The 12,558-nt window shown below is 40.8% G+C and overlaps 1 protein-coding gene across 3 annotated transcripts in view; it reads right to left on the bottom strand.

Moving 5' to 3' along the window:
* XRN1 (5'-3' exoribonuclease 1) overlaps positions 1 to 12,558 on the bottom strand; it is a 64,298-nt gene that overhangs the window by 9,417 nt on the left and 42,323 nt on the right. For all 3 annotated transcript variants that reach the window (XM_063132158.1, XM_063132160.1, XM_063132159.1), the window contains exons 28-35: positions 11,463 to 11,519; positions 10,742 to 10,874; positions 9,436 to 9,505; positions 8,763 to 8,988; positions 8,120 to 8,221; positions 6,396 to 6,491; positions 6,197 to 6,311; positions 5,538 to 5,599 (exon numbers count right to left, since the gene is read on the bottom strand). In XM_063132158.1, the coding sequence (XP_062988228.1) occupies positions 5,538 to 5,599; positions 6,197 to 6,311; positions 6,396 to 6,491; positions 8,120 to 8,221; positions 8,763 to 8,988; positions 9,436 to 9,505; positions 10,742 to 10,874; positions 11,463 to 11,519 (861 nt within the window). The remainder of the gene's footprint in view (positions 1 to 5,537; positions 5,600 to 6,196; positions 6,312 to 6,395; positions 6,492 to 8,119; positions 8,222 to 8,762; positions 8,989 to 9,435; positions 9,506 to 10,741; positions 10,875 to 11,462; positions 11,520 to 12,558) is intronic.

Here is a 12,558-nt window from a genome sequence, read left to right as displayed (position 1 = left end):
TCACTGTAAGATTCCCAGCATAGTTCTTTATTATTATTATTATTATTATTATTATTATTATTATTATTATTATTTATATAGCACCATCAATGTACATGGTGCTGTACAGAGTAAAACAGTAAATAGCAAGACCCTGCCGCATAGGCTTACATTCTAATAAAATCATAATAAAACAATAAGGAGGGGAAGAGAATGCAAACAGGCACAGGGTAGGGTAAAACTAACAGTATAAAGTCAGAACAAAATCAAGTTTTAAAAGCTTTAGGAAAAGGAAAAGTTTTTAGCTGAGCTTTAAAAGCTGCGGTTGAACTTGTAGTTCTCAAATGTTCTGGAAGAGCGTTCCAGGCATAAGGGGCAGCATTCTTTCATTCTTTATTAAAATTATTGATCTAAAATATATTTTATTGATACACATTTATGCTCAAGTTCCCAAACATGTGTTTAGAGTAGCAGTCTGGGTTTTGTTGTGTTTCTGATTCTGTAGCAGTCATTTAATGTAGTTCTAATTTAGTAGCACAATAATTACACATTTACTTGAGTTAAGTTTAGTTTTTTTGTATATAATAATTTTATGAGCAAACTAAGTTATACATAAAATAATTTCAAGAACAGAAAGGTTGCTTTATGTTTCTAAAGCAGCCCTCCCTAACCTGGTACCTTCTGAATATTTTAAACTACAATCCCCAACATTCTTGACCTTTGGCCATGCTGCCTGAGGATGATGGGAGAGGAAGCGCAAAGTATCTGGAGGGCACCAAGTTGGGAAAGGCTGTCTGAAAGTAACAAAATGTAAAGAGTGCTAAAAAAAAGGATTGCTTATTTTTCAATTTTTCCGACCCCTCCTCTCCAAAACCCCCAGTTTTTTTGCACGGCCTCAAAATTTCCAGACATCTTACATCTCTACCAAGAAGTACTCTCAAGAGTCAACACCCTCAGCCTGCCATTTTTAAATAGTGTGTATACACATGTGTGTGTACACATGACTTCAGGACTGGCAACTCTGCCCATAGGACTGGTGAGAGAAAAGAACGTGGGGAGAGGACTGCTCTACCATCCACAGCAGCCTGCTGCTCGTGCAACTGCCACCCCCCCACCTCCCAGCTACCTTCTCTGGTTTCAGCCAGACACTGATTGCAGAGTGGAGACACCAGCCAATTAACAGAAGAGTGCTGTCTCCGAGCCTGCTGAGACCTTAAGGCTTCGTGGAGATTTAAATTACCCTGCGATGAGGTGGCAAGCCACCACCGTTGGGCCACCCTGGGCAGGGGTGGCTCTCTGTTCCTCTCTGCTTCCTGGGCTGACAATTCACTGCTTATTTAACCATTACCTTGGTTGTGTGAGAAGAGTTTCCCTAAGTGAGAGCAGGGATCTCTTGGGAATAGTTATAATTACATCTTGTTGCTTACCCTCCCTGAGTGAGAGACAGAGGTTGGGGGCTTCACATATTAAAGCTGCTTCATCTGCCCAGAGTGAGAGGCTGTGGTAGTTGAAGCAGGGGTTTCCCCTGGGTAAGAGCCAGGGGGAGAAGTGTGGCCACACTGCAAGTAGAAGTAGAATGAGCAGGTACTAAGGGAAGGAAATAAGCACTTTATCGCTTGGTTGGTAGTAGCCTGATGTCCATCTGAGACCAGTAGCTGGTCACCACAAGTGAGAATTGTGATTGTGTAGTTTTGTATGGCTGAGAGTGGGTTTGAATGGTGAGTGAATGCATAAGTGGTGTAGGTAAGGATCACGTTGGGAAGCCCTGATGCAGGGACGCATTGAGGGGGAGCTACTATTCCAGTGATTTTGGGCAGAAGGAGATATGGCAGGAGGAAGGGGTTGGAACATCAGTGTAGAACGGGTTACAGGTGTCTACACACTGTTCCCCTCCTACACACACCCTCCTCTAGCTCTCATGTACCTGGTAGCTCATTCAGAGCCCTCCTTCCTTGCAGTGCTGCTCTTTAATGCCAGGTTAGTCCGCAATAAGACCACTCATATTCATGATTTAACCTGGCGTGCATTACTGACACTTGGGTGGGTGAGCTGGGTGGGGTTGACTTGACTCCGCTCTGCCCACCTGGGTACTCAGTGCAGCACCAACATAGATTGGAGGGCCAGGGTGGGGGAGTTGCCATGATTCATAGAACTTCCATCTCTATCACCAGGAAACCACTCCACCTTGGAGCAGGCCTTGAGGGGTTGCACCTTAGTATGTGCCATAGAGACAGATTGGGGATGCTGCTGGTATACCGCCCACCCTGCTGCCCAGCATCCTCCCTGACCGAGCTGGCGGAGGCAATCTTGAGTGTGGTGTTGGAGGAACCCAGGACGGTGGTTCTGGGCAACTTCAACTTTCATTCTGAGGCTGAAGGTGGTTTGACTTGGTGGGTGATAAATGCCTCACTCTGGGAAGGGGTGGTCCCTGCTTTCCTTAAGGAGGCAGTAGTGCGACCACTCCTGAAGAAGGCCACCCTGAACACTATGGTAATAGACAACTACCACCCAGTTGCAAACACCCCTTTTTTTGGGAAGGTACTTGAGAGGGTTGCGGCAGAGCAACTGCAGGCACTCTTGGAGGATAATGATTATCTAGATCCATTCCAATCTGGGTTCCGATCTGGTTATGGGACTGAATCAGCTTTGGTCACCTTGATGGATGACCTTTATCGAGAGAGGGACAAGGGGAATGCAACCATGTTAATCCTGCTTGATCTCTCATTGGCTTTTGATACCATCAACCATGGTATCCTCCTGGATCGACTCTACAGGATGGGCATTGAAGGCACTCTGCTACAGTGGTTCCGGTCCTACCTATGGGTTCATTTTCAGAGAATAGTATTGGGTGACCACTCCTCGGCCCCTTGGCAATTGAGCTATGGGGTGCCACAGGGCACCATCTTGTCCTCAATGTTATTTAACATCTGTATGAAGCCGTTGGGAGCGGTCATTAGGGGATTTGGAGCTAAATGCCATCAATATGCTGATGACACGCAGCTCTATCTCCCTGTGACAACTGAATCAGGTGAGGCTGTGCAGGTCCTGGACCAGTGCCTAGACTCAGTAATGGGCTGGATGAGGGCCAATAAACTGAGACTGAATCCTAGCAAGACGGAGGCCCTGTGGGTGAGTGGTTCCCGAGTCCGGGAGATAGGCTCATTGCCTGCTCTGGAAGAGGTTGCACTCCCTCTGAAAGATCAGGTTCGTAGTTTGGGGGTACTTTTAGATCCATCTCTGTTGCGCTGGAGGCTCAAGTGGCTACGGCGGCTTGGAGTGCCTTTTACCAGCTTCAGCTGGTTCGCCAACTACAGCCTCTCCTGGACAGGGACAGCTTGGCCACGGTGGTACAGGCATTATTATTATTATTATTATTATTATTATTTATTTATATAGCACCATCAATGTACATGGTGCTGTACAGATAACATTGGTAACCTCACGATTGGATTACTGAAATGCGCTCTATGTGGGGCTGTCCTTAAAGCTGCTCCGGAAGCTGGAGCTAGTGCAGAATGCTGCAGCTCGGCTGTTGTCTGTTACATGTTCCAGCATGTAATTCTTCAGCTGAAAGAACTGCACTGGCTGCCTATTCGCTACTGGGCCAGGTTTAAGGTTCTTGTACTTGAATTTTAAGATGCCTTTTTTAATAATGTTCTGCTTTTAATAATGTATTAGTTTTAAATGTTTTAATTAGTTATATGTAATTTATGGTGTTTTCATTTGTGTTGTACCCCGTCTCGATCCAGAGGGAGAGGTGAGTATCAAATAAATTATTATTATTATTATTACTACTACTACTACTACTACTACTACTACTACAAAGCCCTAAACAACTTGGGACCAGGATACCTGAGAGAGCGCCTTCTCCCCTACCAACCTGCCCGATCACTGAGGTCATCCAAGGGTGGTTCTGCATAGACCCATCCTCTGATTGGAGTCCACCAGGGGAAGAGCCTTCAACATGGTAGCCCCACTCCAATGGAATTCCCTGCCTCTGGAGGTCAGGGAGGTGCCAACTTTGCATTCCTTTGGCGCCTCCTGAAAACATCATTATTCCAGGAAGCCTTTCCTTAATGACCAGCCACCGTTCACTGTACATTTTGCTACTCTTAAAATCCATTTTAAAGTGTTTTATTCTGTTTTTATTTTATTTTACCTTGAACACCACTCCAAAATTTTGAATGGGTAGTGGTCTATAAATATCGTAAATAAATAAATAAATACAATGTATATGTGTGTGCGTGTGCATGAACATATTACACACAAACACACTCTAAAGGTGGGAGCCAGAAAAGCTGCCGTCAATTTAAGCCATGGTGGAGACCCAAAGAAATCCAGGTATAGGCAAGGATTTGTGTACAACCTATTGCTACTTTTGCCTTTCATCGAACAGTATATCACTATACCGTATCACTAAATTGCTCTCAAATGTGAAATGCTATGTGGCATGAAGTGGGGGAAGGAGGACTGCAGTTTAAGGAACACCAGATCAAACGCCTTGGGCATGGAATATCACTGCATAATTGTTTGGAGCACGAGCAAGGGATGTGGACCACATAAAAGTCAGCTCTGAAAAACATATTGCTCATTTATAATGTTAAAGAGTAAATCTTAAAGACTATCTACTATAAACTACCTCTTCCATTAACAGATCAACAGTAAGAACACAACAAGAGCTATGTCCATCATTCCAAAGGCCTCCCTAGTCCAGCATTCTGTTCAAACAATGGCCAACCAGGTAAGTGTGGGATGCCCACAAATAGGACTTGAGTACAGCACCACTCCCAACTTGTGTTCCTCCACATCTTATATAGGGAGGCATACTGTCTCTGATACTGGAGGTAAAATATAACCATCATGATCATAGCCATTGATAGCTTTATCCTCCATTAATTTGTCTAATCCCCTTCTAAAGCCATCCTAGTTGGTGGCCATCATTACAAGATGACCGGGTTCACAAGATGACCGAGAGGGAAAACAAGCCACAGTGGCTGATTTCCCCCTCCGTGATCATGTGATCACTACCTTGTGGGAGCAAATTCCATGGCTTTACCTATGCACTGTGTTAATACTCCCTTTTATCTCGCCTGAATCTCCCATCATTCAGTTTCATGGAATGACCTCGGATTTTAGTATTATGAGCGAGAAAAACATCTCCTTATCCACTCTCTCCATACCATGCATAATTTTGTACACTTCTATAATGACTCCTCATATTCACCTTTTTTTGTATGAGGGCAGCATGGTATTGGCATTTTATGCCCAACATTTAATTTGTTTTTCCCCCCACAGCAGCTACACACTGGCTCAACATTTTCATTGAACTACCCACCAGAACCCCAAAATGACTTTCGTGATCAGTCACCACTAGTTTGGATCCCATCAGCACATATATGAAGTTGGGATTGTTTAGTTCAATGTGCATCACTTTACACTTGCTTACTTCAGTTGCCATTTAATCAGTTTTGACAGATCAACAGTAACTAAAATGACCTGGAAAATAAGTTAACAGAGCTACAGTTATCAAAATTCAGCCGCAAAATGAACAAAATTACCGGTTTATTTGATAGTTTATGAGTTTGACCTTCATTTCTTGAATCTTTAGAGTCTTCTTTGGCTACAAATACAAAAGTTCATAATATCAGCCAAATAAGTAAAGACTGTTTTTTTCAAACACAATTTAAAAAAAGAGACTGTGCAATTCTTTAAATGTCTACTCAGGGATTTCTTACTGAATTCAACAGGGTTTATTCCCATGTAAGTGGATATACAAGTGCAACCACTGTTAATCTTCTTGGCTTAACCCAGTATATCTTTCCCTGCTTTCTTCTTGCTTTTTCTATGCAGATGGTATGATAGAAGAGATGGAAGGTGGTACAAAGCTTTATCAGAAAACTGCAACACTACAATGTACTTCCTCAAAGGAATGATGAAAGCATACTGAAGAACAGCAAACGAGTGGAAATAATATAAATAACCCACAATAAAAAGGTAAATCAGATTGAGCTAAAATAGCGATTTCTCAGCATGATAAAAAAATTAAATAATTAGCAGGAATTTCTTGGGTGGGAATTTCAAGAGTTAGGGGTCATAATAGCAACCCCTCTTCTCTACCTCAAGCGCACATGAAAAAGGATTGGAAGACACCTCCAGAAATCAAATACTTTCCAAACCTTAATCCATAAATTAATAAAGGAAGATCAAAAGTACTTACATTTCCTAAACGATTCCTGTTTTCGTTGCTGGCCTTTGAAGCTACTCTCATTAAAGCCCGGCTTGCAAAACTGGCCACTGGTACTTAGCTTTATGTATTGAGGTAAAGTTCCACCCTAAAAAATATGAGATTTTTCAGTAGCAAAATCCTGCATAGGAATTCTTTCCAACATCACATCCGCTCCAAGATATGAACTCACCTTGTCATGCCTATTTTGTTGCGTAGGCTGAGGCTTCCCAGAGCTTTGCAATGATTGCCAAATGTTGCAAAATTCATCATCTTGTTTATTGTGAGCCTGGGAAAGAAAAATAAAACCAACCCCTTTATGCAAGATCTGCTATGATGGAATGTATTCATTTTAACAAATTAATAAGAGGGTAGATTTCTGGACTCACAGAAGTTCTTTTTAGAATATTGCCATTATCTCAATACTAGACATGACCTAAGTTTAATAATTTAGTAACTGGACAAGTAAAATGCCAGGGTTGGGGGGGGGGGGGCAAATGCCACTGAGGTCAAAGATGATGTATTACTGATTTCAGTCACTTAAGTCAGTCACATAAAGTCTGCTGGCATTGCTGAGAGTGGTAAAGGGAGTAACTATCCCTTGCTTCTCCCTGTCACCACTTTAAAGAGATAAGCAAATAAGTTCACCTTTTCATGAAAATTTGCCCCACAATGGCATATTACCATATTATCTTGCACATGCAGCACATCTAAATTATACTCCACTAGGCCATTCCCAATGCTTTCTTGCCTTTTCAAACACATAGGACCTGCCCCCTAATCTTCAACTCCACCAGATCCCCCATCGTCACTCTCCCTTTTAACTTTTATACAGAACTTTCCCAAGCTCCCATTTGGTGTCTATTCACTTTAGGTTTTGCCCCCACCCAGTGCTCATACACACGTCCCTCCCTAAAACTCCATATGGCTTCCTTCTCACATCAACAATAAAGCAGGATGGTTCAGCGCTAGCTATTGCTACCATTTCCATTCTAGGCCAGACCTAGCTTCTTGTTCATAGGAGACTTGGTTTATACTTTAAGAAACAAAGCCTTTCAACGGATTCAATGTAGGATGACTCAGGCTATAATCCTATACCCACTTACCTAGGAGTAAGCTCCACTGAATTCAATAGGACTTACTTCTGAGTAGTCATGTGTAGCATTGCACTGTTAGCCCTCTTCCATTTTTAAGGACATATAGCAAGTGGGATGGATCCTGACGTAGTCATGCTTAGAATAGACCCATTAGAATCAATAAGACTTTAGTCATGAGTAACTTGAGTCCCATTGATTTCAAAGGGTCTACTCTAAGCATGAGTAAGCCTGGATCCACTCCCATTATGTTCTAGGTTGCTAGTTGACTGTACTAATTGCCACAGCACTACCAAGCAATATAAGCAGCAGGCAGATTTCAAATTAAACAATTCCATTGTTTTAGGTTTCCCCCACTGATGTATCAGCTTCTCTGAAATAGTGAGGGGGGCAATTTCCCCTCCCCACCTCCCGTACACCCTCAAAATCTGCTCAAGAAAATTGAGAGACCTTTCAGTGCAGATTTTGGGAGGCTGCAGGGGAAGGAGAGGATGTGAAAGACCCATTGAGCAAGCAGAATTCTGCTTGTATAACATTGGATTTCACACTATATTGCTTTTAACTGCTGTTATTTGTTCTGTCAGCTTTTATTCTTTCCTGCTTATTATGGATGTTTTAATGTGGCATTTTTATTGTGTTACATAATTTTGTTTTGTCAAGTCTCTCAAAGGCAATGAAAGGCAGGGTAAGATACGCTAAATAAACTATAATGGACACACCATGTTTTCTTTTCAACTTTAGTATGCTTTTTTAAGCCACTTCCTACGCAAATGTGATATAGATATACTAAGATGTATAAGAAACTTACAGTAGCACCACTTACTTTATATTTTTGATTGCCACTTAAATAAGGTCCCTTCTGGACGAAACTGGAATTTCCCTGGTTTTCAGCCTTCATACTGTTATGCTGTTTTCCATTCAATTGCTAAATCATAGATTAAGAAAATAAAATAGCTTTTCAATTTTTCTTTTTCTTTAAATATTCTTTATTCAGCTATGATTTTTTTTGGGGGGGGGGGGCATATAGAATATTCCAAATAAATATAGGCATAATCTACACTGGACCAAATGAAAATCATTGAGAAGAGTATCTCCTACTGGCCAATATGTGTGCATGTACATGGATGTGTAGAAATGCACACCCTTTCACCAACAGTAACTGTTTTGGGAGATTTCCTTACCTACTTTGCTTCTTTCAATAATGTTATAGGACAGAACGTATTCTAAATTCATATAAAAAGAAATAGATCTCTAATGCCATACACACGTCCGTTCCCCCACCCTCAAAGCACAACTTAAGAGATATGAGAATTCCAGCTGTCATCTTATGCAAATCTGGATGAGATTTAACTAATTATTATAACTGTAATCATTAAACCTTGTTTAAGCTTTACCATGAACAAGAACTTTTAGAAACTTAGCATTTTCTGGGACATAATTTGAGGAACAACTAAATATGGACTTACTCGAGTTGGAACAAAGAGGGAACGAGGGGAATGGTTGAGACCTCCTAGATGTGCTTTTTGTGAAGATACAGATAATGATTCAGGTGAATATGAGCTGTAGGGACTCACAGCTGGCTGGGGTTTGACTATGGCTGTTAGCTTCTGATTTCCTGTTTCAAATCGATTACCATGAGAGAGGTTAATTAAGGCACTAGCTGGCATGCGATACCCTCTGGCAGGTGAGCTCCTAAAGGAAGAGAAGAAAATTGATATAAATAATTGTTTAAGTTACGCCAATGGTAGATGGTCAGAACACATCTATCTGCCCCAAAAGTATGTGGGTAGGAGTTGGCTAGGATATAGAATCAAAACCTAACAATGCTATTAATGGAGTATAAAATGAACATAGAACACAAAACTATAATTTAAGAAATCTGGGCTCAGATCACACTTTTATGAGCACTACTGGATGATCTTCGGAGTGCTTTTGGCCTCTATTCTATAAAATGAGCATTATGGTTTTTCAAAGGGTGGTTGCTAGAATGAATTAAATATGGATTGTAAAGAATGTGGTTCATCAGAAATACTAACTAAAATGTCAATACCATCTTCCTGTGCAATTATTTCATAATTCCCTAGGGCCTACAAGACCACACTAAAAAGATGCAAATAAATTTAGCTCTCTCAAACAAACCTTATTGTTAAGCCTCCATGAAACTCTTCATCAAAGAGTACTTCAAACAGCACATCAGATTCTCTGCTGGCTGAAGAAAATATGCACTATAAGCAATCACTGTTTATCAAATGTGAAGATACTAGACAAAATTAAAAATTCTTGATTAGTGCTACTATTTCTATCTTCAAACAATATTAACTTGTAAGGGTCTTCCAGACAGCACTACATACAGGGACTAGGAATGCTATTTCAGGTTTTCCAAGTCTTACATTCCAGATTTTATTCATCTAATAGTCCTCCTGGTCCAAACAGCTGACTGTTTAGGTAAAGCAGGAAACAAGTTAAAAGATGGCCAGTTTTGAGGAAAACCATCAGGTATGTGATAGACTCAGGAAATTAAAGGGCTGGGAGAAGCCTTCTTCACCATGTTAGCCAACTTAATGAGTCCCTCTCACAGATGTGCTGGATTTCTGGCAGGAGCATATGCACCACCTCCCCATAGATTGGCATAAAGGCCCACCCGAGTTCCTGATCTGGGAACCCTATATGGGGTGGGAAAGCATATTCCCTCCAGGGCCATCCCTATGGGACAGATGACATGAGGGGCAGGGCCCCACCCCCTGACATCATCAGGTCTCTCCCAGAAGGACAAGGGTGTTTTTCTGGATTGGCCCTACCTTCTTCTGCCAAAGGAGAGCGTTAACCCGGGTGTCTACTCCAATACCTACTGACTCAGAGGCTGTTGTGTATTGATTGTCCTATATAAACAAGCTAACAGAACTAGCCACCCTTGGGACAACAACTTTATATCACAATTGCTTGGATCCAAAGGTGCATGTGTGAAAGTCCCCTTGTGGAATGCACATTTTTCACTACTCTTCACTGAGCCCCCTGTGCCTCCAACACCACCACTCCAAAGGGTTTGGGGATGCTCCTGAACAATGTGGGTTATGGCACAGGGGTTATGGCACAGTGGCCATGTGGGTTATGGCACAGTGAAGCAAAATTAATGTTCAAAATTGAGCAAAAATCCCTGTCCAAGCAGTTCCACTTACACAAAATGTCGGCACTTGATTTGGGGCAATTCTCTTGTCCCACTATAGTCTCCTGCACTGCAGCCAATACTTCTCAGGAGGATTTCCTGACCCCACGGATACATTTCAGGGAGAAAGACCCATTGTATGAGCAGCCTTCAGCTTGCACAACTTTGGATCCAGCTCAATGTTTTTAAAACAATGCATTTGTTAAGTCCAGTTATATTCAATAAACAAGCTTCACAATATTTTAAAACGGAACTGCCGACAAATGATAGGCATAGTATTACCTCCTTTAATTCCTACTACAGTCCCACGAAGTCCAAGGGGAACAGAAAAGCTCTCTCTCACATTCACAACACGGTCAAATAGTCGATATTCTGCATCTTGGTCTGGTATAATTCCATGTTGTTGTTCTAAAGGCTGATATAAATGAAAGACAAATTATAGCAAAAGTGTCAAAATATGAGTATCTTTTAACACTATGGAACAAAATCTGTGACATGCCTGTAGAAACATTGATTTTACATACATTTTATCAAGGCAGAGATGAAATCGTTAAATTGTGTACCATATATCCAGTTAACCAAAAGAACCCCATAAATAGTAACTGTTTTCTGAAGAGATGATATATTATCAAGCTGTTAGGAAAAGTTGAAACACTGCAATACATTTGCTCTGTATAAATTTGGGACTGGGCAACACAAACTAAGGCTAGTCTACATAGAGCAAATAGGCTGTGCCATTTTCAAGGTGCCTTGCACAAGAGCTCCAGAATCTGTAGAACTGAGGAAAAACCATCTGGGCAATATGAGCTGATGTTTAGCACGTGATAGTCTCAATGAATCTCTCACCACTGTGGATAGAATAACATCCAACTATTGGCAATGAATTTACTGTTCAACATGTTAATGAATAATTCACTCAAAAGTAGGGCATTTTATGAATGATAAAGAATTCTATTCCGACCACATCATACCAGATGTCATTTAAAAAATAAGTCAAACTTACTCTGTATAACAAGTGAGGTTTCACTGTCACACGTACTTTCTTATTACTTTTTCTTTGCTAAAGGAAAAACAAAAGTGATTAGATGAAACCATTTTCTGATTATCACTGCCTTTGCAAAATAAAAAAAAAGTCATGTCTCACAGCCCTCCTACATAATACTACTGATATTCTGATAAACCGTCAGCAGCTTGATATTCAACTGGCACCCACCTTTTGACACACTCTCCCATGTGGTGTTTGAGAAGCAGAAATGGTTACAAGTTTTAAATACCTCTTGAGAACACCCTTGTTCACACAGGCTATCCCTGTTTTATTGTTATGGCATTGTAACATTTTAATGTTTTCATTTATTTAGTATTTTTATTCTGTTGCTATATTGTATTTTAATGTGAACCACTTTGGTCTTTTAATGTATTAAAGCAGTCTAAAAGTGAATAATGTTTTAATAGAACACTCTTTGCTGAAAGAACTCATTATGCAGGTAATTAGTTATGCCAGCAGCATAATGGACATTACAGTTTGGAGAGCCCACTCTTTACAAAATTAATATGTTCTTTAGAGCATGGTGGGGAATGTACGGCCTCAGGATGTTGGTGGACTGCAACTCCCATCAGCCTTAGTTAGCATAGCCAATGGTGAGGGATGAGGAGAGTTGTAATCCAATGTTTGGAGGGCCACATGTTCTCCATCTCTGCTTTAGAAGCCTTGAAAACATTACTGTAAGTATAGCGTGTATTATTATTATTATTATTATTATTATTATTATTATTATTATTTTGCATTTGTATACCACCCCATAGCTGAAGATCTCTGGGCAATTTACATAGGATAAAAACACTTAAAAACAATGTACACAAATTTAAAAGCACAAAAACATATAATTTTTAAACTGCATGTAGAGGGTATGTGTAGGTTTCTGGACTAGGCACTATACAAAATTTCATAGGAGAACTGACTGGCATACAGATAATCAGTTATATACACTCACAAGGCAAGTAAGCAGAAAAACTGCCATGTCTTCTTCCTTGTTACCACAACTCAACCTTCCTCAACCAGGTGCCTTCCAGATGTTTTGGACTACAAGTCCCAAATTTCC

Source organism: Elgaria multicarinata, chromosome 8 (assembly GCF_023053635.1).
Source record: "Elgaria multicarinata webbii isolate HBS135686 ecotype San Diego chromosome 8, rElgMul1.1.pri, whole genome shotgun sequence".
Lineage (NCBI taxonomy): Eukaryota > Metazoa > Chordata > Lepidosauria > Squamata > Anguidae > Elgaria > Elgaria multicarinata.
The sequence above is the reverse complement of the archived record's forward strand: the minus strand, read 5'-3'. Positions and strand labels throughout refer to the sequence as shown.